The 27,986-nt window shown below is 40.1% G+C and overlaps 1 protein-coding gene and 1 long non-coding RNA gene across 2 annotated transcripts in view; one reads left to right on the top strand and one right to left on the bottom strand.

Moving 5' to 3' along the window:
* The window catches only part of LOC141350069 (uncharacterized), a 35,519-nt gene extending 13,283 nt beyond the window's left edge, over positions 1-22,236 (bottom strand). The window contains exon 1 of the long non-coding RNA XR_012358014.1: positions 21,207-22,236. This is a non-coding gene — a long non-coding RNA (uncharacterized lncRNA). The remainder of the gene's footprint in view (positions 1-21,206) is intronic.
* On the top strand, positions 775-26,509 carry pmt (phosphoethanolamine methyltransferase). The gene is made up of 12 exons (XM_073854438.1): positions 775-923; positions 13,756-13,933; positions 14,232-14,387; positions 16,133-16,269; positions 16,411-16,568; positions 17,247-17,441; positions 17,754-17,843; positions 19,882-19,971; positions 22,159-22,274; positions 22,770-22,908; positions 23,076-23,192; positions 26,115-26,509. Exons 1-12 carry the CDS (start codon positions 914-916, stop codon positions 26,223-26,225), a joined length of 1,497 nt encoding a protein of 498 aa, XP_073710539.1. The 5' UTR covers positions 775-913; the 3' UTR covers positions 26,226-26,509.
* The last annotated feature ends 1,477 nt before the right edge of the window (positions 26,510-27,986 follow it).

Genomic DNA, 27,986 nt, shown 5'->3' with positions numbered 1-27,986 from the left:
ACTTACACTGTTCAGTTTTAAAGACACGACTCTCTTACTGCTCTTAACATCACTATTCTGTAGTTTTAAAGCCACTGTCATGTTCAAAAGACACAGTTTTGTTTTAAAGACGTGATTTTGTTCTTAATTCTGTGAATTGCAGGACAGCGTTGTAACATCAGCATTTTCAAGGCTTCTGAGACTAACATACTGTACTGTGAAGCATAAAATGAATAAAAAACAACACTTTGCTCTGTTTGTTTGAATAAATGTCCTCTTCTTGAGGTTCTTAAAACAGTATTGAAGACGTTGAAAACTATTTTGGCCTCTTATCGGCTAATTTTGCTTTATTATTTAGTCCAAGTCATGCATTTACAAAAAATCCCTGCAAAAAATGATTTAAAGCTTTCTAATGAAATAAATGGATATGTTGGCACAATTATAGTACATTTTTGTCTAAAAAAAATAGAAGATTTAAAATCAAGAGAAACATTTCTGTCATGTTTCCTTAAACTTTAGAAAAGTAGTGTTGAATAGTTAAATCAATATATTTAAGTATAATGTGAGAATATGAATATAACATAATCAATTCTAAAATAATATTATAAAATTTTATAAAATCTATGTATTTCTTGAATGCGACTGTATCTGTATAGTGTGTGCGTGTATGTGTATGTGTGTGTGCGTTTGAGAGAATGTGTTGTTTGACTCTAGGATTGAGGTAAGAGAGAAGTGGAAAATCCTGTTATGACACTCCCAGATTTCATAAACATTATTATGTATGCGTAAAGCGCGCGTATCTCCTCCCCTCGCCGGAAGGGTAATTCGCGTTTACGTTCTGTGAGCCATATAGAGCCGGGCATGAGGAACACGCAGGAACATTAGAGTTTGATCTCTAGTTGTATTTTACTTTATTAACTTTGTATAGCTGATCATGGACCAAGGTAAGACAAATGCATTTGGAAATTCTATATTCATCTGTCAATATTTTGTTCAGTAAGGTATGATGCAACATTTGGAAGGTCTTTCTGCCAATTTTAAATAAATTAATTAGATAAAAATGTATTTTTACTTTTTTACATTTTTATTTACCATTTCATTACCGAAAACTGTGCGCAAAATATGTGCCAAAAATATTTCATTTTAATTTAAAAGGTGAAAATGCACCATCCCTGTGAAATTGATGATTTGTCATTTTCCCTACAATCTCGTAGCCTGGTAATACCATCCTCTGCTATTTTGCTTCGCTTCATAGACAGAGTCTGGCTGGGCATAATTGACAATCGTTTTCTATGGAGTGAATACAGTCTCAAAACCTCCCACAAATGCACACAATAAATCCAAACACGCGCACAGTAATTCACAAATGCACACAATAAATCCAGACCCGTGCACGGTAATTCACAAATACACACAATAAATCCAGACACGCGCATGGTAACTCAAATGCGCACAGGAGATCCATATGCGCGAACAAGACTTTACAAATGCTTGTGAGAGACCCACATATTGCAATCCACAAATTCACACGAGAAATCCACACGCTGTGATCCACAAATGCACGCAAGAAATCCACACGCTGTGATCCACAAATGCACGCAAGAAATCCACACGCTGTGATCCACAAGTTGTGATCCACAAATGCACGCGAGAGATCCACACGCTCTGCTCCACAAATACATGCATCAGAATGCACATGTAAACATTGCTGCCTTTGGTAACAACACAATACACAAATACTTTATCTGTACCTGTAACTGTTTCTGCCAAATCTTCTTTTTCTTCGGCTTTATTGGCGGTTGGCAAACCAGCTTAAAGGCGTATTACCGCCACCTAGTGGACTGGAGTGTGAGCAGCAGATGATAACCTAAGATGATAACACGTTAACTTAGGCTGTTTCTCAATATGCGTTCTTCAGCGATCTTGCGTCCTCGTGTCCTCGCTCTACGTCATCATTAACGGTCGAAGTTCATTCCAATTCTCAAGAACGCAAGGACAGAGGACGCATGAAAATACCCGGATGTGTTCTTGATATCGAGGATGCATCGAGTGCAGACTTGCTGAAATCGCTTTACGCCCCAGAAGTCATTGCGGCAAAACTTCCGAGTTCGTTCTTCCAAGGTCGCCTGGGCCTGGCAAGACCGATCTCCACGAGGACGCAAGTCCGTTCTTTGCGTTCTTGGAATTGAGAAACAGCCATAGTCTATTATAATCTATTAATTAACCCAGTCGTTTTTTTAGATAAGTAATTATACAATCAATACTTTTATATATTGTTTTTCCAATTAATGTTCTGTTGTTAAATTTCGCAGTCAAACGAAGCAGTTCTGTGCCCTAGTGATGGCCCAATGTGCAATACAGTCTTCCTCAAGAGGGCGCTAATCAGTCGTGTATATATGTAAAATTACAAAAGTCACGTGAAGAGAGAGAAAATGCAATGTTCGCAAATACGTTTGCACCTTTATTAGACAATTTTGTTATATTAAGTGTATTAAACGTGTTGTTCAGTCTGAACTTTTTTATTAATATGATTTAACATGGACTAGCCTTAGCCTGAAATAAATGTTAAAGGTGTCCAAACTGAAAACAACTTGCACTGACATCTCTTAAAATACATCAGTGTCTCAAAATGCACACAAGTAATGTTTTAAGTAAGGCATGTTTGTTATTTCATAATTAAGCCTAAAGCGTGAGCTAATCCCTGTCTGGGAAAACACCCCTTTGTCTCTTAGTGAGCAAGCAATAGGTGACTGCCCTTACGAAAATTAACCATGGTTTTACTACAGTTAAGACCAAAAAACCATGGTTACTACACTTTTACCACAATAAAACCATGGTTATTTTCGTAAGGGTGTGGCAAGGATGGTGCCACTCCAAGAGGTGTATTAGCAGTGGTGTATTAAACAGTTAAAGTATAATGAACAGCTAGAAATGTAGAATGGCTGATGAGAATAACAAAACGTTTAATACACTTAATATAACAAAATGCAAACGTATTTGCGAACATTACATTTTCTCTCTCTTCATGTGACTTGTAATTTTACATATGTACATGACTGATTAGCACCCTTTTGAGGAAGACCATGTATTGCACATTGGGTCATCACTAGGGCACAGAACTGCTTTGTTTGGCTGCAAAATTTGACAACAGAACATTAATTGGAAAACCAACATGTAAAATTATATAATCTTGATTATATAATTATATAATTATTTATCTAAAAAAACTACTGGGTTAATTAATAGATTATAATAGACTAAGTTAACGTGTTATCATCTTAGGTTATCATCTGCTGCTCACACTCCAGTCCACTAGGTGGCGGTAATACGCCTTTAAGCTGGTTTGCCAACCGCCAATAAAGCCGAAGAAAAAGAAGATTTGGCAGAAACAGTTACAGGTACAGATAAAGTATTTCAGCAATGATTATGTGCATTCTGATGCGTGTATTTGTGGAGCAGAGCGTGTGGATCTCTCGTGTGCATTTATGGATTACAACTTGTGGATCACAGCGTGTAAATCTTTCGCGTGCATTTGTGGATCGCAGCGTGTGGATTTCTCGCGTGCATTTGTGAATTGCAATATGTGGGTCTCTCACAAGCATTTGAAAAAGTCTCATTCGCGCATGTGGATCTCCTGTGCGCATTTGAGTTGCTGTGCACGCGTCTGGATTTGTTGTGTGTATTTGTGAGTTATCGTGCGCATGTTTGGATTTATTGTGTGCATTTGTGAATTACCGTGCGCATGTTTGGATTTATTGTGTGCATTTGTGGGAGGTTTTGAGACTGTATTCACTCCATAGTTTTCCTTCTGGTGGGAGGGGCTTGTCTGAAGTTTAAAATCATTGGTCTAAACTTAAGCCAATCACACATAACATTTGGATATGATGTGCTTTATGCGCCGGATCAGCCGCATCGAATATCTGCTGTAAAATACACGTATGATGTGAAAACAAACCTATCGAGCGAAATACCAGAGTTAACATGGCTATGAACGACTTTTGCAGATTATGTAAAGTAAATCGGGCCAGAGCTAGTTGAACACTATCCTTACGGTGTCTTTCCACTCACGTCTAACGGGAGGAACGCCCCTCTCTCCTCTCAAACTCTTCCACCAGACAACCATTGTTGTGTTTTGTCAATAAACACACTAGAGCTTCATCTAATGAACTCACGTGTCGTGTCTTTATTATTTCACTACATAACATGTCTCTCGTTCTTCATCTGATCTCCCTTAGGTATCTCCTTGCATATATAACACAGTGTTGCCACCTACAGAACGTATTCTGAATTACAACTATCACCACATCTCCCTTTCTTTAAAACATTAACTGAGAATTGAATTAACACCATGGTAACAAAAATGCAATATGAGAATAGTGTGACAGTTATGAAACACGGTAGCAACATACCAAATAACAATTTCAAAAACTAAACACAAGTACTGTAAATTCTTTTCAAATTACTTTGATTACAAACATCTACAAATTAAGTCTTTCAGGTTTCTTTATGATACGTGATGATCTTCTTAGTACAGGCAAAGTATCTGTCTGTGCAGAATGATCATTGTCAGGTGGAGGGAAGGAAGTCTTTGCACTCAATCTAATTTGTTCTTGTGGCAAGACCTGAATCTCTTCACTCACTTCATCATTCAATTTCTGGGTTATTTCCTGTGTCTTAAGAAGACTTTTGCGATTTCTCCTGAAGATCTGTCCACTTTCTGTTCTGACCACATATGACCTTGGACTCACTTCTTCAAGTACCACAGCTTTTCTGTCCCAGTAGTTTGAATCTCCTAATCTCACAGTATCATCCTTTGATAATGGTTTCAATCTTTTGGTTTTCTTGTCGTAGTTTACCTTCTGTCTTTTTTGTAGAGCTTTCAGTTTTGGTTTTATTGTCATGCTTTTCATCATGTATTGTTTTGTGTCAATTCTGTAAGGAAGTGTTGTTCTTATTTTACGACCCATTAAGAGTTCTGCAGGAGATGCACCATGCTCTAGAGGTGATGCTCGATAACTCAGAAGAGCTAGATATGGATCTGAATTACCTTCTGACGCCTTCTTGAGCAACTGCTTCACGATGTGCACACCTTTTTCTGCCTTTCCATTAGACTGAGCGTGATGGGGACTCGAAGTCACATGTTTAAAATCATAGGATGTGGCAAAGTCCTGAAACTCTTTGGAATTGTAACATGGGCCGTTATCGCTTACTTGAGCATTTTGACAGCAGGGCAATTTCTGGATAACTGGAAAGGTAATCCACCACCAATAGGTAATCTTTCCCATGAAGATGAAATAAATCAGTACCCACTTTCTGCCATGGATGCTTAGGTAAGTCTGTTGTGATCAGGTTCTCGTGCCTGTTTGTTCTGATGCTTCAAACATATTTCACATGTGCTGACCATTTTCTCAATATCAATATTGATTCCGGACCAGTAGACGGACTCCCTAGCCCTTCTTTTGCATTTCTCTATTCCTAGATGTCCTTCATGTATCCTAGAAAGCATCTCTTTTCTCAGGACTTCAGGAATCACTATCCTTTCTCCTCTCAAGAGAAGGCCTTTCACTTGACTGAGCTCAGCTCTGATGTTGAAGAATTGTGAACAGGAACCTTTAATCCATTCATTGTTCAGATTCTCAATTACAGTTTGCAGAATTGGATCCTTTTCTGTCTCCTCAGCTATTTGTTTGGACTTTAGATCAGACACCGGAAGCGTTTCAACAATCAGATTCACATGCATTTCTACATCAACTTCTGTGGAACTTTTCTCAGGTGACTTACAGGTTATTGGTGCACGAGATAGTGCGTCAGCTAGGACAATGTACTTTCCTGGAGTGTAAACTAGTTCAAAGTCATATCGTTGCAATCTCATCATTAGACGCTGAATGCGTGGAGACATTTCATTCAGATTTTTGCGAATGATTGCAATTAAAGGCTTGTGATCAGTTTCTGCTGTGAATGATGGTAAGCCATATACATAATCATGAAATCTTTCAAATCCAAACACGAGTCCTAGACACTCTTTCTCGATTTGAGCATATCTGCATTCAGATTGTGTCATTGTTCTGGATGCATAGGCTACAGGTTTCCATCCTTGAACATCTTCCTGGAGTAGAACTGCGCCTAATCCATTGTTTGATGCATCCGTTGAGATCTTGATTTTCTTGGAAGCATCAAAGTAGGTGAGAACTGGTTCTGTTGTCAATGTTGACTTGAGAAGTTTCCATTCTTGCTCGTGTTTGCTTGTCCAGTTGAACTCATTTTTGTGATTCAGTAGTTCCCTGAGACTTGCTGTTTTTGCAGAGAGATTAGGAATGAATTTACCGATGAAATTTATCATTCCCATTATTCTCATCACTCCTTTCTTGTCCACAGGGCTTGGCATTTCCAGGATTGCCTGTATTTTGGATTTGTCAGGTTCAACGCCATGTCCAGACAACTTGTCACCTAGGAAAGTAATTTCAGTCACACAAAACTGACATTTGTCTTTGTTTAGTTTAAGTCCATACTTTTGTATTCTTTGAAAGAGTTTTAAAAGTCTCTCATTGTGCTCCTGCACTGAAGATCCCCAGACAATTATGTCATCAACATATGCACGCACTCCATCCAGCCCTTCTATGATATGCTCCATAGCACGATGAAATATTTCGGAGGCTGAGATTATGCCAAAAGGCAGCCGCTGGAACGAATATCGTCCGAATGGTGTGTTGAACGTGCAGTATTTGGTGCTTTCTTCATGAAGTTTCAACTGCCAGAATCCCTGAGAAGCATCAAGCTTGCTGAAATACTGTGCACCAGCCATTTCACTTGTTATCTCTTCACGCTTTGGAATCTGGTAATGCTCTCTTTAATGTTTGCATTCAAATCTTGAGGATCCATGCATACTCTCAGATCACCATTTTTCTTTCTGACACATACTGTCACGGTTGAAACCAGGTAAGACAGGATGAGGCAAGATGCGGATCCAAATGCAGTTTATTCCAATATATACAAGTAAATAAGCAAAAACAAGAGCTAGAGAACACACAAGGGACTGACGACATCTAACAACGAACGACAAAACAAGAATGAACAGGCAGGGTATAAATGCAAGACAATGACCAATGACAGAGCAGAAACAATGAGTAACTATGACAACACACAAGGGGAGAAGCAAGATCACAATGAATATCCATGGTAACAAACAAGGGGGCGGAGACACTAATTAACACAGGGAGCTACACTAGGAACAAGGGTATACATGAACACAGGTTAAACACAGGTACACAGAGACAAAGCATAAACCAAAACACAACTATAACAAAACACAAGAATAACAGAACACAGGGACACAGGAGGCACTACGTTACATAGCCCCCCCTCAAAAGGGCTGCTTCCAGACGCCCACCAGAAACAAGAACCCCAAAGTACATAAGTCCAGGTGGGCGGTGGTATGGAGGTGGACCCGGGGGAGGGATGGTGGGCCAAGGCCATGAAAGTCTAAGGGCCAGGGCGGAGCCGCAGGCGGAAACAGGGACCAAGGCGGCGCCGCAGGCGGAAACAGGGACCACGGCGGAGCCGCAGGCGGAGACAGGGACCAAGGCGGAGCCACAGGCGGAGACAGGGACCAAGGCGGAGTCGCAGGCAGAGACAGGGACCAAGGAGGAGCCGCAGGCGGAGCCAAAGGGGAAGAATGGGACCTGGGAGGAGCCGACAGAACTGGCAACCAGGGCGGAGCCGGCAGAGGAGGAACCCAGGGTGGAGCCGGCAGGGCAGGAAGCCTGGGCAGGTCAGGAACCCAGGGCGGAGCCGGCAGGGCAGGAAGCCTGGGCAGGTCAGGAACCCAGGGCGGAGCCGGCAGAGCCCAGAGAGGGACTGGATACCAGGGTGGCGCTGGTGGTACCAGGAACCTGGGTAGAGGAGAACAGAGAGAGGCCCTCTGGGCCTGGTTAGACGGGGCAGTGAGTACAATAACAGTCATCATGGACCAGACAGTGAGGGCAAGGAGCTTGGGGACAGCCATCTTGGTACAGACGGAGAGTTCAGAACTGGCCATGGTTTTGGTGACCATAGAAAGTCTTTGGAGCTTCGGGGTGACCACACTAGCATACCAATGAGGCGCAGGGGACTCAAACGGCACAGATGACTCACTCGGCTCAGGGGAATCAGAAGACTCACTCGGCTCAGGGGAATCAGAAGACTCACTCGGCTCAGGGGAATCAGTAGACTCACTCGTCTCAGTGGAATCAGAAGACTCACTCGGCTCAGGGGAATCAGAAGACTCACTCGGCTCAGGGGAATCAGAAGACTCACTCGGCTCAGGGGAATCAGAAGACTCACTCGGCTCTGGGGAATCAGAAGACTCACTCGGCTCTGGGGAATCAGAAGACTCACTCGGCTCTGGGGAATCAGAAGACTCAGGGGAATCAGAAGACTCAGGGGAATCAGAAGACTCAGGGGAATCAGAAGACTCAGGGGAATCAGAAGACTCAGGGGACTCGGGGGACTCAGGGGACTCGGGGGACTTAAAAGATTCATGTGAATCGGGGAACTCAGAAGACTCATGGGAATCGGGAAACTCAGGAGATTCACTCGGCTCGGAGGACTCGGGAGATTCACTCGGCTCGGAGGACTCGGGAGATTCACTCGGCTCGGAGGACTCGGGAGATTCACTCGGCTCGGAGGACTCGGGAGATTCACTCGGCTCGGGGGACTCGGGAGATTCACTCGGCTCGGAGGACTCGGGAGATTCACTCGGCTCGGAGGACTCGGGAGATTCACTCGGCTCGGAGGACTCGGGAGATTCACTCGGCTCGGAGGACTCGGGAGATTCACTCGGCTCGGAGGACTCGGGAGATTCACTCGGCTCGGAGGACTCGGGAGATTCACTCGGCTCGGAGGACTCGGGAGATTCACTCGGCTCGGAGGACTCGGGAGATTCACTCGGCTCGGAGGACTCGGGAGATTCACTCGGCTCGGAGGACTCGGGAGATTCACTCGGCTCGGAGGACTCGGGAGATTCACTCGGCTCGGAGGACTCGGGAGATTCACTCGGCTCGGAGGACTCGGGAGATTCACTCGGCTCGGAGGACTCGGGAGATTCACTCGGCTCTGCGGACTCGGGAGATTCACTCGGCTCCGAGGACTCGGGAGATTCACTCGGCTCAGAGGACTCGGGAGATTCACTCGGCTCAGAGGACTCGGGAGATTCACTCGGCTCAGAGGACTCGGGAGATTCACTCGACTCAGAGGACTCGGGAGATTCACTCGACTCAGAGGACTCAGTGGATTCAGATGACTCAGATGATTCAGTAGATTCAATCGACTCAGTTGAAGGAACCTCAGACACCACCGAGCTGGAGACCACAGGACGAGGGACCCCAGCCACCCGTACAGATACTAATGGGGCATCCATCACACTGGAGATTAAAAGTCGGAACCGTGGCAGTGCTGGAGAGTGTGTTAAATCAGTTTGGTGAAGAGGAGTGGGTGTGGTAGTCATTTTATGAGTCTGTTCGGGTATGGGAGCCATTTTGAGAATGGGTGTAGGTGTTACTACGGCAACTTTAACATCTGGTACAGTGATGATGGTGGCCATTTGACAAATCGGAGCTGGTATGGATGTGGCAAACTCGAAAACTGGGGCAGGATTAACAACAGCGAACTGAGGTATGGAGTGGGATGAAGTGGCGGCCATCTTGTGCGCGGGCGCTGACCCAGGGGAAACCAAACTCGGGGAATTAGGGTCTGTACTAACAGTGGCTTGCTCGGGCATGGATTTCTTCCTTCGTCGCCGGTGTCGTGAGTAACGCGAGGGGGTAGCGTTCACTGGCACGGAAGTCTCAATATTCCTATGCACGGAGGCAGCGGACTGGAACTCAGGTGATTCTGGCGTGAGTCGTGCATACCTCCTGCTCCGCTTGTCCATGTAACGGACGAATTCAAAGAACTCCATCTGTTCGAGCTCCGCCATTTTCCACAACGGCAGAGGCTCGTCCAAGCAGTTGTTGAAGGCGTAGTTTATCTCCGTTTCGTTGTAGCCCAAACCAGACACCAATGTTAAAAATGCCTGAGCAAGACTATTCACAGATTGCCCTCGCTGACGGAGGTCGTCTAACGCCACTGCTTTGTCCCATAACTCTTGCTCCGTGGAGGGAGGACAAACCTGAATTCGAATACTGCCCACACGCTGCATGTTGACGCGAGGAATGCTCCAGGAGACTGGGAAAAACACGGGGAATGAGGAATTGCTGCTGGATCCTGAAGTGGTCGTTCGTTCTGTCACGGGTGAGAACCAGGTAAGACAGGATGAAGCGAGATGCGGATCCAAATGCAGTTTATTCCAATATATATACAAGTAAATAAGCAAAAACAAGAGCTAGAGAACACACAAGGGACTGGCGACATCTAACAACGAACGACAAAACAAGAATGAACAGGCAGGGTATAAATGCAAGACAATGACCAATGACAGAGCAGAAACAATGAGTAACTATGACAACACACAAGGGGAGAAGCATGATCACAATGAATATCCATGGTAACAAACAAGGGGGCGGAGACACTAATTAACAAAGGGAGCTACACTAGGAACAAGGGTATACATGAACACAGGTTAAACACAGGTACACAGAGACAAAGCATAACCCAAAAACACAACTATAACAAAACACAAGAATAACAGAACACAGCACTACGTTACACATACCATTGAGTTTACCCAGTCTGTGGGTTCCTCCCCTTTTTTAATTACACCAAGAGTTGTCATTTTGTCAAGCTCCTTTTTTAGTTTATCTTTTAGTGGTGCTGAGACTCTTCTTGGAGCATGTATCACAGGCTTGGCATCTTCTTTGAGCTGTATTTTATAAGTAAATGGCAGAGCTCCCAGTCCTTTGAAAACATCATCAAACCTGTGTACAATTTCAGTTGCTGTTTCCTGTTGTGCCACTGTTACCTTTTGACTGTTAATACAGTACACTCGTTTAACCAATCCTAACTCCTCACAGGCTTTGTCACCTAGGAGAGATTGATGATCAGCTGGGACTACAACAAAGAGAAGGTGATGAGTTTTATTCTTGATGCATATTTTGAGTCTGCATACACCTTGAGTCTTTGTCTTGTCCATTGTATGCTTTGAGTGACACTGGACTTTTCCGAATATGGGGCTTGATTTTCATCAGCTTTATGTCATTTATACTTATGAGATTTGCCTTAGCTCCTGTATCAAGTTTTAGTGCCACACTGGTTCCATAAACTTGTAGAGATACAATCCATTTATCATTGGGAACACTATTCATGTCAGCATCACTCTCATGTTTTTGTTGAATTCTTTCTGTATCATCATTGATCATGCCCACAAAGAAAGTGTCTGATGATTCTGTTTCTTCCACAGCATCTACGTTTTTTGTTGACTTTGTGAAACACTGTTTAGCAAAATGGTTCATGCCTTTACATTTTCCACACTGCTTCCCATATGCTGGACATTGCTTGGGTTGATGCTTTAAACCACATCTCTTGCAATTGAAAGCACCTTTGCTTGCTTTTGGTGTAGCTTTTAGACTTTGGCTGCGTCCGAAACCGCGTACTGTATAGTAGGTACTGAATTAGATGAAGTACCTACTTACTTGACGTTAAAACAGTAGGTACTGTATAGTATGAATCCTGGTAGTATGAATGAGATTCGGACGTACTACATCCGCCATGTTGCTACATCACGTGACATACGTCGTCATCACGTCATGTCATTTCAGCGCGAAAACAGCGGCGTGCCTCTTCTTCTTCGTTGGATAACTCCTCGTCCGGGGCATCATGGGATAGTGCAGCGTCCATCGTATGCACACTGCAAAATCTAACCGGAAGTAGTAGGTCATCCGGGTACTTTTCGCATACTGTTTTTCGAATACTATGTATTCGGACATACTACTCGCCTCGCCTACTGCTTTTCGCGTACTATATAGTATGTAGTAGGCAGTTTCGGACACAGCATTTGCCTTTTCATTTTATGAGTTACAGCACCCACTACTGGACAGCCAGCATCAGCAGCACCCTTTTCACTGAACGTTCTAAAGTGCAACGAAGCAAGTTCACTCGCATGACAAATCTTAACAACACCTTCTAATGTCAGCTCTGTTTCTCTGAGCAGTCTTTCTCTCACTTTCTTTTTATGAACTCCAAAGACAATTTGATCTCTGATCATTGATTCATTCAAGATACCGAAGTTGCATGTCTTCGCCTTTAACTTCAAATCAGTTAGAAAAGAGTCCAAACTTTCTACCTGTTTCTGAATATGTGAGCGGAACACATAACTCTCGTAAATTTAATTTTTCTTGGGTGAACAGTGATCGTCAAATTTCCTTATGACATCATAACATTTTTGTTGTCCTCATCCTCCGCGAATGTGAAAGTATTGTATACTTCTATCGCTTGAGGTCCAGCAACCGTAAGGAACAACGTTATTTTCTGTGCATCCGGCTTGTTGTCCAGTCCGACAGCGTGAATTGCTGCTTGAATGCCCGCCAGCTGCTGTCAACATTCCCGGTAAGTTTTAGGGTCTCCGGTGGTTTTAAGACATCCATCTTGCAGGTTTAGTGTAGCACTCCTGGTACCATGTTGTGTTTAGTCAATAAACACACTAGAGCTTCATCTAATGAACTCACGTGTCGTGTCTTTATTATTTCACTACATAACATGTCTCTCGTTCTTCATCTGATCTCCCTTAGGTATCTCCTAGCATATATAACACAGTGTTGCCACCTACAGGACGTATTCTGAATTACAACTATCACCACAACCATAACCATATGTAAATTAAATCTTCCTACCTTATTTTCTGGTTAATCAGGAATGTCACCAAAGAATGCTTGCCCACGCGTCCTCCACCATTAACTGTGAACAATATAATTCCCTTCCATGATTTCTCGATCGTTGTGCACGTCAAGCTGTGCTGCACACAGTTTCTCGCTGACGATCGGTAAAGTTGATAAATTTAACTTTTCCAAAAACTTGTCGGGAGTAGGGCAACAACATAATCTCCATTCAAATGTTTAACAAACACTTTTCTTGTTCGGGTTTAAGTTGGCAAATGCCGGTTCTCCACAACAGAGCAAATAGCTTTCTGTGTCTCCAAGTCCACAACAAACTACAACCGTGATTCGGCGATAAGCGACTATGTCACGGCTCTCAGCCCGCCCTCTGTTCGTTGATTGTACGGCCGTTTTGAGACCGGAGGAAAACGGTTTGAATGGGAGGTATCTCAGACTGAGTACAGAAGCGTAATGAAATTTAGCGGAAGTACGAAGTCTGATGTAGTCAGGCTAACAATCTCGAGGCAAGACTGCCAATATTACAATTAAAGAAAAAGAAACTGCCTTTTTTTCCAAATGTTTTTATTAATGCTGATGCAATAGCAGTGACAAAAATCTAATACAATTGTAAAGTTCACTTTTCATTTTATATTTTCTTTTCTTCAATGGTTTCGTTTTCTAAGTAAACTTGTATGCAAATTATATGTTAATTAGACATTTATAAAATAGGAAAAAAGCCTAGTGATCATCATGATGAGGAATTTTAATTGAATAACATCCGCCACTTAGTTTTCAACTTTTCTGACCTTAGTCTTTTTGAGAAAAACTTAGTGTGTTGACCTTGACATATGTTTTGGTTACATTATGCAAATCATTTTAAATAAAACGAAAGCAAAATACAAAATTCTACTCCGTATACACTACATGGCTATACTGGATAAATAAGTAAGTGATAAAATATTGTAATTATCTCTGATTGGTTTGATCTATTTAGATACTCAGAGGAACCCTATGATGGAGTTTTGGAAGGAACACTCAAAATCTGCGACAGTCGAGGTGATGATGCTGGACTCGAATGCCCAACAGCTGACCCAACATGATCTTCCAGAGATCCTCTCAATGCTTCCATGTCTCGCTGGTTCTGATGTATTGGAACTGGGAGCTGGTATTGGGTCAGTGATAATATTGATTGTCCTTTAGATTGTCATTAGACCCACGCTTCCTCTAAACTGATATTTGGGTAAAAATCGTCATGCCCAGTATTTGAATGATTAATAGATTCTCATTACAATAAAAGATTTTACTCAGATACAGTGAATTTGATATGTGTCAAGTAATATAGCGATTATTAAGAGTAAACATGTTTTCAATTAATGAATTGAATTTTTTGTAGCAATTGGTCACAATAGTGTGTTTGTGTAAACACGGCTTCATTTTCTTTGTTGTCATCATAACCTCTGACCTCTGCAGTCGTTACACACAACACCTCATTGGCCGGGCCCGTCACGTGACCGCAGTGGACTTCATGGAGAACTTTGTGGAAAAAAACAAAGCGGACAACAGTCACAGAGGGAATGCTGAGTTCCTCCAAGCTGATGTCACACAACTGGACTTCCCTAAACACAGGTTGCCGACATTTTTCATTTATATCAACACAGCTCAGGGAGCTACACTGCGACCAAAATGGTCGCATATGCGACCTTTTGAACTGCCGTTGCGACCCTAATTTTTAATAGGTCGCAAATGTGCTACCTAATGTTTTAGACAATATGCTATGATTTACTATGAGCATTTATTAAAACATAAATGTGGATTTTAAGAATACGTTTTATAACGTGCTCTGAGCCATCAACACGTTGGCTTCATTTTGGGTGAAAGCACGTCGTGTCTCTCCCCATCAGTGTGCGTTTGCGTGCTCAGCTGTTTGTTTCTCAATGAATTGGGTGCGACGCGACGCAAGCGCAGTGTCTTCCATGTTTCTGAACTTGAGCAGAGGTCTTTCTTCACTGAGGACGCGGGACCCGTATGGTTCCGGGTTTATATTTTAAATGGTCTGTCGGGTCTGGTTAGGTCCTAGTTTAATTACTTTGGGTCCCAAGTCTGATTAATATTGAGTTTATAACCCGAGTCGATCGGAAAACGGCTCGGGTGCAGTTTCCGTGTGCCTCCGGTTTCTATGGTGATGGTTCTTGTTACGACCACGCGCTGCGTTTTCTCTCACATGTTTTTAATAATCTTATTATTAATAAACCATATATTTTCTAAAACCATATCCATATTAACTTTGCACAGATTGTAGCAAAAAAGCAGTGCTAATGTCAAGCCCATTGACAGCAAGTAGATTTGAAAATAAAATAAGTGGAATAATATTATTGAAATAATAAGTGGATTAAGCTTTTTATATCGGCAAGAGAGAAATAGAAAGATAGAGCAGAAGCAGTAAAAGTGCCTATTTAATAGAAATTATTACCATTATAACACCAGTCATAACATCAGTCACATTTATAATCTATAGACCTGCACTGTCTATTAATATACTATACATAGTATTGTATTATATTGAGTTTGATAAAAGGGGTCTAATTGCTTCATATATCAGTGCAAAAACAGTAAGTGTTTTCGTGGTGCTTTGACAAACAATGTCAGCTTTGTTAATGGCAAAGAAAGTTTGGAGTGTTTAGATTAATGAAATATAATGTGAAATTAATATTAATTTTCAATAAATCAAAGTATTGTGTTGTGTCACACATTATTAGTTCTTCGTCATATGTATAGTAGACCATTATTTGTCAGTGGGTAATGATTGCCCTTTTTACCGGTTACCACCACCAAGTAAATTTCAGATCTGTGGGAAACACTGACTGCAACGTTCAAGAAAACAAGGCGGCATGTGGTTTAAAAGATGACAAGTAAAATAAAAAGCATATCTGTATGCAATACAGTTTCATTATTGTTCATTATTAACCAGAGCGCCTTAATAGAACTTGAAAAAAATATGTGCGACCAAATCATATTTTGCGCCAGTAACTGAAAAAGTTGGTAGCGCAAGTGCCACCAGTGGAAAAGGTTAGTGTAGTTCCCTGCAGCTATATGCAAATCTTTATTTACTATAATGAATAAATACACATCTATAACATATGATGTACTTATATCCCATGTCATTTAATAATTTCATAAATATTGAGCTCACAGCCATGCTTACAGTATACAGTAAATGTCTGCATGTGACAAATATATACATTTCAGTTGGTTAAATATGAATACACTGTTTTGCAATGAATTATAATAGTTTAATGGTTGACCATATTAAGAACAAAAGCATTTTTAATTACGCTTACCATTTCTCTGTCTTCTCTCTTCCTCTATTTTAGTTTTGACATGGTCTTCTCTAATTGGCTGTTGATGTATATAAGCAATCAAGAGTTAAAGTCATTGGCTGAGAAGATGCTCGGGTGGCTACGCCCAGGCGGGCACCTGTTTTTCAGGGAGTCCTGCTTTTACCAGTCTGGTGCGAGAAAAAAAACGCTTTGCATCTTGCTGATTTGTTTTTACACCATTCATTTACTATAATAGTTATATTTTTCGTTTTTTTAGCTTTAAATAATTACTAGTTCTTTGTAATAAAGTTTTTGAATTTTAAACCAAACAGGTGACATCAAGCGAGATTTTGATCCCACCCAATACAGAACTCCCACCCACTACAACCACCTAATGACATCAGTGCTTCTGGACGAATCAGAAAAAGGCGAAAAGAAATGCTATGGTTTTGACATAGTGCTCAACAAAACCGTTCAGACGTACGTCAAGGTAAACCAGTCAGTTGGAGTGTTACGAAGACCTCTGAAAAAAAGAAGCTATTGTGTTCTACTAGTAAAGCATTGCGATTACAGCACAAAGGTTATAGGTTTCAATCCCAGGAAACACATGTATTCGTAAAAAAAAACTGTATTAAATGTGATGCATTGGATAAAAGCGCAGTGGTGGCTTGTGACTGCTCTTCCGAGGGGCGCAAATTCAAAATTTGTGTTCGGAGTGTCTTGTGTGTTGCTTGTGTTTTTAGGGTGTGTGTTTGTTGCGTCGTGTGGACCATGTGCGTCACGTGTTTTGTCGAGGTGGGTGCCTGCTGTGCATGCGTCAAAACCGTTTGTGATAAAATACATGCAAGACACTCCCTTAACAGTAAACTCTGATTCCACATGAGATTATGTGAGTATAGCAAACATGAGCGTCTCTTTTATCATAAACCCTTTGGACGCATCTGCAGCGGGCACTTGTTTTGGCGGGACATGTGACGCACACGGGTTCGCTCGATGCGCCAAACACATGTTTTGAAATAGCGAACCACACACATGATGGGCTGCATACATGTTGTGACGAACTTTGCATCGTGCGCCCTCGAATAAAGAAGTCACTGGCCGCCACCGTAAAAGCGCCTGCCAAATGTATAAATGTGAAGAACCGATAAAGAACGTTCTTATGTTCTAGATGAAGAAGCACCAGAATCAGCTGTGCTGGCTCATGCAGAAGGTTCGGCGTGATGTGGTCGAGCAGCATCAGGCCGGATTCTCAACCTTCCAGCAGTTTCTGGATAACCAGCAGTACACGCACAAAGGAATCTTGCGTTATGAGAAGATGTTTGGCTCTGGATACGTCAGCACAGGAGGGCTGAGCACTACTAAGGTCAGAAGTCAAGTCAAATTTTCAAAAATCTACGTGTGCACAATTCAGGTCCTTGTATGTGAGATGTTATATAAGCAGGCGCATATAGAATATACAGCCCCTAAAAGAAGGAAACATTCATCTTTTTAGAAATATCACTACATTTGCCTACATTGGCCACCTGCCAATTGTTCCTTTTGGTCAAATTTGTGACTTATTTTTATGTCATGACCCACTTGTGGTGAACCACTTTTTTAACTTTAAATTTTAGTGAATCATTAATGGTCTGTTTTCTGTTTAATCTCTCTGATATGTTAATCTATAACCCATCAGGAGTTTGTTGATATGTTGAACTTGACCCCTGGACAGAAGGTTCTGGATGTTGGCTGTGGTATTGGAGGTGGAGATTTCTACATGGCCAAGGTGAGTGACCAGCAACTGACATCTGGCAGATTTTTGTGCTGCTACACCATCAGAAAAATGGTCACTGGGACGGTACCCTTTTAAAAGGCACATCTTTGCACCTAAAGGGTTCATATTGATACCTTAAAGGTACATTTTGGTACCAAATGTACTGTAAACATGTCTGTACAGGGTTCCCAAGGGTCCTTGAAATCCTTGAAAGTTTGTGAATCTGGGTGAAAAAAATTCAAGGCCCTGAGAAGGTTTTTGAAAATATACATACATAGATACAGGTCATTGAAAGTGCTTCTTATGCAAGAAGTTTTCTGGAATAAAATCTGTATTATTCCCTGTGTAGTGTAGGATAATATCATAAAACTTCTAGCTTTTTAAGCACACGTGCAAAATTGTTCGCTTTAAATGCTTATATCTTCTGTATGCGAATGTTTATTCATACCAAAATGCTTTTTTGCATAGTTATGTTTGACACATGAAAACATCTTGTTCCCTGAGAAGGGAAAGAGACGCTGCATCTCCCTTGCCATACTTCCTGCGTCCCTATAATGCCGTCTTTGGCAATATTTTAGAAAGCAATATACTTTTTGGCTCCCGCAACGTGAGTTCCCTCGAAAGGGAACTGTAAGAATGTATCTTAAAAGGTAACTCCATGTAACCTCACTTGAAATGTGTCCCCACATTTAGTCCTTGAATTTGAGGGCACTGGACCTGGAAAGTCCTAGAATTTGAAGTTAACTTAGGGGGTTTTCACACCTGCCTTGTTTAGTTTGATTAAATCGTACCAGAGTTCGATTGCTCAGTTGGTGCAGTTCGTTTGAGCAGGTGAGAATGCAACAATCGATCTCTGGTGCGCATCAAAAGCGGACCAAACAAGCGGACCTAGACCAGCTTGCAGAGATGGTCTCGGTACGCTTTCAAACAAACTCTAGAGCGATTCGTTTCTGGTGAGAACACGATCCGAGATCGAACTGATCTAACTGCAAAAGTACTGCGCATTTTGGACTAAACCAGCTGCCGTAGTCAACTGCGCAGTGCATTATCGGATGAGGAAGTGTTTGTTGACCGTTTCTATTAGCAATATTAGCACAATGACAAATCGCGGACATACCTGGAGTTGCGAGGAGGTGTGGCAGAGCCTCGGAAATTTTTTGTCTTCGCCGTTTGTAGTGCATTAAACCGTTGTTTTCAAGCCGCATCCGCGATTCATTCTGAAAATGAACAGCTGTCTAGAGCAGTGGTTTTCAAACTGGGGGCCGCAAGATGGTGCCAGGGGGCCCCAGTTTTATGACATTTTATAAAATACATTCATTTATCATGAATTCTGTGTAATTAAACCTAAAAAATAATAAGCCAACTAACCAACAACATTAGCCTACTAGGTATAATTTTATATGCTTTGTTTAATTAAAATATTACATTTTAAAACTGTTTTGGTCATAAATTTTCTTCCGGGGGGGCGCGAAAAAATGCACTGTACACAAGGGGGGCCGCACGCTGAAAAAGTTTGGGAACCCCTGGTCTAGAGTGCTGTATACAAACTATGTATAACAACTACAGAGACATAACTACAGCGCGCAGCCGTCTGTCCATGGTGTCTGCTGTGTTATCCTTCTTTTGTTTACTTCCGGGGGTTCCGTTGGAATTTCCCGCACGTTGTTCTGACCAATCGTGAAGCCGTTTAGGAAATACCTTCAAATACATGTGGCCAATGAGTGATGTTGATCTTATCACATGACAGAATTTTGGTTCGTTTCAATTGGTGCGGATCAGAGCAATCAGTGTGGTGTGAAATGGAACCAAATCTGCTAAAAAAGTTACAATGTATCATTTTTTGCTTTTGGTCCGGACCAAATGAACCGAATTACAGATGTGAAAACGCCCTAAGGTCCCACACCCTGCTGTACTTTAATGGACCTTTTTAAAGGGTACTTCCTTAGTGACAACTATTGACCATGTTTTTTTTGACCAGTGTCTAACAAACACCATCGAACATCAGTTGAACAGCAGCTGCGTGTGTTTTGTTGTTGTGTTTTGATGTCGGACTTTTGGTGTTGAAGTTCTGGGGATGGACTTGTCGTCCAACATGGTGGAGATTGCCATGGAGAGAGCCGTCAAAGAAAAACTACCTTTAGTAAGTCACATTTTTTAGACACTGTCAGTAACTTAATCTCACATTGTTTCCAGCCAGGTATAATGGTAACCATAGTAACCGCCTATCATTCACCTGAGTACCCACCCAGATCACCCGAGCAACCTCTTTGTTGGTTTATGGACGTGTAGCTCAGAATATCTTGGGCTGGGTGAAAATGATTGATTCTTCGATTTTAATCGATCATCTATTAAATGAATCCAGATCAATTCGGGAAATCCCTGAATCGATTTTTACTGCGCATGTTTTACTTTAGGGAATGTGAATATTTTCTGTAATTCGTCTTTATTTCTAAAGATGTCGATAAAGGCTTTATAAACTTTATTTTAAAGGGACGCTCCACTTTAAAAATAAATGCTCATTTTCCAGCTCCCCTAGAGTTAGATTTTTGCCGTTTTGGAGTCCATTCGGCCGATCTTCGGGTCTGGCGCTAGCACTTTTGGCGTGGCTTGGCACGGTCCGTTGAGTCTGATTGGACCATTGGCATCGTGCTCAAAAATAACCGGAGAGTTTCAGTGTTTTTCCTTTTTGGAAGTTTATTCTTCTGTAGTTACATAGTGTACTTAACTAAGACCGACGGAAAATTTAAGTTGTGATTTTTTAGGCAGTTATGGCTAGGGACTATACTCTCATTCTGGTGTAATGATCAAGGACTTTGCTGCTGTAACATGGCTGCAGCAGGCGTAGGGATATTACGCAGTGCCCGAAAATAGTCCCCTGCTATTGAAAGTTACCAAGGGGACTATTTTCGGGGCCCTGCAAAATATCATTGCCCCTCCTGCAGCCATGTTACAGCAGCAAAGTCCTTGATTATTACACCAGAATGAGAGCATAGTTCCTAGCCATATCTGCCTAGAAAATCACAACTTTTTATTATCCGTCTGTTTTAGAACAAGAAGTAACTAAAGAAGAGTCAAATTTTAAATAGGAAAAATATCAAAACTCTTTGGTTTAGCGCGATGCTAATGGTCTAATCAGATTCAATGGATTATGCTAAGCTATGCTAAAAAGTAGTATTGCCAGACCCGGAGATCAGCTGAATGGATTCCAAAACGATAAAAATCAAATGTTTACCTCTAGGGGAGCTGAAAAATTAGCATATTTTCAGAAAAAGTGGAGTGTCCTTTTACATTTCATGTTGTTAATTAATTTTACAGTTGCACATTTACAAGAATTGTAGTTTTTTTATAGTAATTTGCATTGTATAATCTGTGCACCTTGTGTGCTTTGCAGTGCATTTATATTTAAAGGTTACCTCGACAATGAAAACGTGTATGCTTTAATACTTTATATTTGCCTTCTAATACTAAATCCATTGGTAGAAACATATTAAATATTTTCATTACTTCAAAAAATCCCAACATGTAATACTAATTTTAAGCTGTGGGGGCCGCCATTGCTTTGTGATTTATTGTGATGTGTTTATGAAATATTACTACACTTTACTGTTTAAATACTATGGTATATAGTTTTTCATGTATGTAGTGTATTTCCCTTTTCTTACATCTCAGATCATCTTTATTTTTGATTATCTTTCATTTGTATGTTTTCTATATTATTCATCATTTATGGTAATCTGATTGATATTAAAAGAGGCTGAACAGAAGACAGTATTCTTGTATTTTAATTACATGCAGGTGCCAAGACCACATAGCACCACCTGCTGTTTGTGTGCATTTATAACTCTCATTTTCTGTTTCACATATAATTTTATAATTTACCGATTGAAGACGTGTTTAGCATATTTAACTTGCTGTACTGTTTAATAGAATGGGTTTTGATTGCAACCATTTTATGTCACGTAAATGGAGGGCTCTGATTCAATATTGAACCAAATCGAAACTATATAAATAAGCATCGCATTGAATTGCCAAATTGGTCACAATACCTAGCCCTATCATTTTTTTGTATAATGTAATTCACACAGAAGAAAACTATTTCAGCTCTTCCCTTAAATTTTAAGACATTAAAAAGTGGACAGGCATTACAATACCTGTACAAACATTTCCTTTTGAATATAACTACAAGACTTTATCTTTACTAGTGTGATAGGATTACTTAGTGACCTTGGTTATAGTGTAATGATACAGGCAATGGTTTTACTTTGTTGACATTGAATGGATGCCTCCTCACATGAGATCAAGATACGTTGATGTCCTTCCTCTGCAGGTGCAGTTTGAGGTGTCAGATGCCACGAAGAGAAGGTTTCCTGACTGCACGTTTGATGTGGTGTACAGCAGAGACACGATCCTGCACATCAAGGACAAAGTTGACCTCTTCAGAAAGTTTTATGTGAGTCTACCGACAGCTGAACGCTCGTGCACATGCCTCCAATGCATGTTGTATACCTGTGCATGTGAACCTTTCACACGTTTACTAAGACACCTTTCTGTGAAAACCAGTAAATCTAAAAATATTGACTTTTTCACGCAGGGCGTGAATGAGATGACAATATTTACCTTATAAAAACAAGTCTTTGCATTTTTACTGAACTGCATATATGTACAGTCAAACTTAATGGCAGAATAAGAAAATGAAGTGGGCATGAAATATGATTTGAGGAAATAAGAGGTCAAATTTCATTTACATATGTCCTCTGATGGACACATAATGGCAAAGCCAGGTAAAAATGGTGGTTTGTCAGTTATACTAGTGTTAGATGTTGTTTCAACCCCATACTGACTCTTTAATGAGTGTTTATTTTTTGTATCTCTCACAACCTAGACATTATCTTTTATCTTTTATTTTTGTTGTTTGTGAAATCGGTTTTGTGTGTTTGTGTTTCATTCATGGCTAAAGCCCGGTGGAAAACTTCTGATCAGTGATTATTGCTGCGGAGAAGAGCCGTGGTCTCCTGCGTTTCAGGATTATGTGAATCAGAGGGGATATATCCTCTACACACCTCATAGATACGAACAGGTGCGACACAGATACAAAAACAAAATGTTACATTAGTACCTTTACCCTAATAAAGTTTGTGATCAGATTAACTATCCATCTGGTGTGTGATGTTGACGTCACCATGTGCCAAACCAAAGCTTGTTTATGCCTTTGTTGTAATGATGTTGTGTAATATTGTGTTGTAGTTTCTAAGTGAGGTGGGATTCACAAATGTTCAAGCTTTGGACAGGACAGAGCAGTTCATTCAAGTCATAAAGTCTGAATTACAGAGAGCAGAGGAAATCAAAGACGACTTCATACAGGTGAAACATTCACTCACGTACACATTACTGTGACTCTTTTACTGCACCTTTAGTGTGATGAGCACACTTTCAGTCTTTTATAATACAAATCATTCACAGTATCTGTGTCAGGAAGCAACTCCTGGCTTAAATCTTCACTCCCCTCATACCACAAGCTTTTTTAGCATTTGCCTTTGTACAACATCAAGGTCATTCAATAAAAATCTACCAAAGTATAAAGTTGCATGCTTACTGTTGCAGAGGCGTGAAGTATTTAGGAATGCATTGATATGTCCTCATTGTTATTGGCAGATAAAGCTTTTATTCCCACTATGCCGACTGTTTAAAATGTTGGTATTGAATCGGTATCTGACGATACCGATTCAATACCACCTCTATCGTCCTTTTAATCAATTAAGCTGCAAAATAACACATTTCAAGACTCAATAAAACTTTGTGCAATACTGCTGCTTCTTTTTTATTTAAATGTTTCAAAAAGACTAGTAGCAACATTTTTAGTTAGTCAGCACAAAAAATTCAAATGAAATTTAAAGTGCAACTTTGTGCAAATTCATGTTGCTCAGCAAGTCACGCTTTACCCCAAGTTTCCATGACAAGGTCTGTGTTGGTTCTACAATATTCGATCTGGCCATGTCCGCAAACATCGATACTGAATATCATATCGGGCCACCCCTAATTAGTATATGTTATTTAAAGGTCACGTAACACACGCTGTTTCTGCATTTCTGAAATTAATCTGGAGTACCTATAGAGTAGTATTACATCCTTTATATCTCTGAAGAGTCTTTAGTTTAATCAGATTTATAAAAGAAAGATTAGCTTTACCGAATCTTTCCGATAACGTACGAAAAAAATGAAGAAGGAGGAGTTATATCGCGGGAGGAGCGAGTCATGCAACACTATACAACACTGTTTTAACTTATGATTCACTACATGTTCGTGTCATTTATATAATATGCACGCAACTATAGACCCCTTCACGGTTCACGTCACAGGCTGTTCCCACTGCGCATGTCGGGGTCAGAAAAGTCATTACAGCAGATTAAGTTGCGTATAATTCGGTATCGTCAAAAATGCCTACTTACGTCGTGGGCTGTGAAAATCGCACCAGGTCTTCCGTTAAGTTTTCGCGATTCATGCAGAATCTCAAAAACAAAAAAATACAACATCTGCAGCTGCAAGCAATTAACGTGCAAACTGGGACAATGCAAAGATCAAAGAGGCTTGTGTTTGTAGTGCTCACTTCATTTGAGGTAAGTCATAATTTTTCAGCACTGTTAGATTAAATTATAAAGCCTAAATGGTATGAACAGTTCGACCCCGTGCTGCGCGCGCACCCGATAGTCATTCAATGTTTACAAACCTTGAAGGGGTCTATTTCCAACATAAGACAGAAGTCTTACTTACCGCGTGCAACTCGTCATGACCCGGTTGGGAAAATCCACCGCATCAAACACACACGCAAAACTCCGCTGCTACCCAGGATAATAAACTATATCCATTGTTTCCATAAGGCTGGATGTCTTCTCCTTACATCCAAAAACACACTTCTTCTTTCGTGCCATTGTTGACTTTTGAAATTAAACAAAGCTGTGTGGCGTGATAAGCTGTTAGCAGCTCTAGCCTCTCCCGCTGATTGACGGATGGGCGGGGTTTTCCGGGGGAAGTTTTCCGGTGGAAGCCCATATAAAGAAGTGATACGTATCGAAAACCCCTGAAACATCAGTTAGAACTGTAATCGAAAAAAACTTGCAGAAACTTGTACGAACCCTGGGGAAGTGCATTCGGCACAGAAATACTCTGTAACACGTCCAACTGCTGTTTTGACACTTTGCCTACGTTTAGCATGAGGAAACAACTCTATAACTGTGTTAATAAGTCAGAATGCTTGAAATACCATTAAACCCTCCCTTTAAAATAAATGAATATTGGTATCAGCTCAGAAATGTTTTATCGGTGCATCCCTAATTTTTACTTTAATCATGTACAAGTATCTGTACTTTATCACATTTACTTAACTTTTACTTTTTTAATTTCATTTAATACCTAAAGGTGCTGTGGGTAGATTTTAGTGACATCTAGTGGTGAAATTGTGAATTGCAACCAACAGCTCAGACCACAGCTCACTAGAGGTCTTCTCGGGTCCAAAGAAATGTACCCGGCCCGAATCACATTTTACCCCAACCCTACGTGCATAAAGGTTTTTTTTTTTTTAAAGAAAGACCCGACCAGAGACAAACCCGACAAAAAGTAGACCGGACCCAGTGGCGCCTTTTTTTACACGAAAAGTAACCAATGGTCGTAACCATTTTTGCCCGCATTTATTTTTAATTGTCTTCTGACTACAACCCAAAGGTAACGGTTACAGTGTGCATTCAAAATTGATTGACAGGTCTAGCTCAATAAAAGTTAACCTGCAGCCAGCCACACAATGTCGCAATCGCTTTTGGCAAACAGAGGCGTGGTTGGAAAAGGACTTGATATACACACGCAAGAGAGTTTGTTTCTTCTTGGGATCGTTCGCCAAAAACACATTTATTTTAAATTACCCGAGGCAGCAAATATTATACGCGCCTCGTGAACTCCCTTGGGTCTCAGGTAAGAACTCTAAAAACAAAACAATGGTTTCGTTATTGTTTTTATGATAATCATATGTTTTTGCACGACTAAATTCGTATGCATTCATAAAATATGTACGAATTCTCATGAGATCAGACTGGGTAGCTGTCGATGAGCCATTGGTTGCAATTAACAATCTCACCCCTAGATGCTGCTAAAATCTACACAGTGGACCTTTTAAATGCATAAGTTACATTTGGAGTATGAGTACCTTACTTGACAAACATGTTCACTTTCAGATTGTTTTAGTGTCCATAAGTCTGAATATTGCTATAAAGGAATAAACATCCGTCTCTTCTGCAGGAGTTTTCCAGGGAAGACTATGATGTTATCATAAATGGATGGAGAGAAAAACTACAGCACTGTGAGACTGGAGATCAACGCTGGGGTCTTTTCTACGCTACCAAACACTGACAGAGAGAGGGATGAAATGCCAAAGAAAAATCTTAACAATTCAGAAACTATAAACTTACACTGTTCAGTTTTAAAGACACGACTCTCTTACTGCTCTTAAAATCACTATTATGTTGTTAAAAAGCTACTGTCATGTTCAAAAGACACAGTTTTGTTTTAAAGACGTGATTTTGTTCTTAATTCTGTGAATTGCAGGACAGCGTTGTAACATCAGCATTTTCAAAGCTTCTTAGACCAACATACTGTACTGTGAAGCAGAAAATGAATAAAAAACAACACTTTGCTCTGTTTGTTTGAATAAATGTCCTCTTCTTGAGGTTCTTAAAACAGTATTGAAGACGTTGAAAACTATTCTGACCAATAAACTATTATTGGCTAATTTTGCTTTACTATTTAGTCCAAAGTTACAAAACAAACCCTGCAAAAAATGATTTAAAGCTTTTTAATGAAATAAATGGATATGTTGGCACAATTACAGTACATTTCTGTAAAAAAAAATAGAAGATGTAAAATCATGAGAAACATTTCTGTGATGTGTCCTTAAACTTTCGAAAAGTAGTGTTGAATAGTAAAATTTATATATTTAAGTATAATGTGAGAATATGAATACAACATAATCAATTCTAAAATAATATTGTCAAATTTTACAATATCTATGTATTTCTTGAATGTGACTATATATGTATAGTTTGTGCGTGCGTTTGAGAGAATGTGTTGTTTGTATGTGTTCATGTATTTATCATGTATTGAGTTTCTGGATTTAACAGTTCACACAACCTTTTATAATTTAACTAAGACTCATACAGTATGAGGTGACGGTACTTACTTTATAAAAACAAGTTTTTGCATTTTTCTGAACTCTAGTACATACAGTCAAACTCAGAGGCATAGTAGGCAAATACAGTGGAAGTGAAAAATTATTTGAGGAAATAAGAGGTCAAAGATTATTTACATATATGCCCTCTGATAGACACAATGCGACATTATAAAGAGTTTTATTCCATATGGCAAAAAATATATATTTTTTAAAATATAATTTTAAAAATATTTCAAAACAAACAAAAAAAATTTTTTGTATATATTTCAAAATATATTTTACAAATAAATATATTTTAAAGCATTTATATTCATGTTGCATTGGAAGAAAAACTTTGTATGTTCCAAACCTGTAAACTTAAAGGGATAGTTCACTTTAAAATGAAAATTGTGTTGTCATTTTCTTATTCTCATGTTGTTCTAAACTTGTATTTTTTCTGATGAACACAAAAGAAGATATTTTGAGAAATGATGGTAAACACCCAGCAGATAGTGACCATTGACTTCCAAAGTAGGAATAAAAAATTATGATGGAATTCAATGGGTACCGTCAACTGTGTTTTTACCATCATTTATCACAATACTTCCAAAATATTTTTTTCCTACTATGGAAGTCAATGTTCACTATCTGCTGTGTCTTTTTCTCAAAATATCTTCTTTTGTGTTAATCAAAAGAAAGAAATGAATACAGGTTAAGAACAACAGGATGAGTAAATGATGACAGAATTTTCATTATAAAGTGAACTATCCCTTTAACAGGTTTGAAAAGATTCAAATTAAATATATTTTTAACTGCAAAAATATACTTATAATTTTATATTTTATACATACTAATACATTTTATTCTTATACTTTATACATTTTATACAAAAAATATATATATATATTTGCCTTATGGGTTGTAAAATTAAAAAAAATATTTGTTTCCCACGAAATACATTTTTA

This window comes from Misgurnus anguillicaudatus, chromosome 16 (genome assembly GCF_027580225.2).
Source record: "Misgurnus anguillicaudatus chromosome 16, ASM2758022v2, whole genome shotgun sequence".
Lineage (NCBI taxonomy): Eukaryota > Metazoa > Chordata > Actinopteri > Cypriniformes > Cobitidae > Misgurnus > Misgurnus anguillicaudatus.
The sequence above is the reverse complement of the archived record's forward strand: the minus strand, read 5'-3'. Positions and strand labels throughout refer to the sequence as shown.

Excerpts from the sequence above, each read along its gene's own strand:
- pmt (XM_073854438.1), top strand. Across the intron at positions 14,388-16,132 it reads CTGGACTTCCCTAAACACAG|TTTTGACATGGTCTTCTCTA; the intron begins GTTGCCGACATT and ends CCTCTATTTTAG. Across the intron at positions 17,844-19,881 it reads GAGATTTCTACATGGCCAAG|ACTTTTGGTGTTGAAGTTCT; the intron begins GTGAGTGACCAG and ends TTTTGATGTCGG.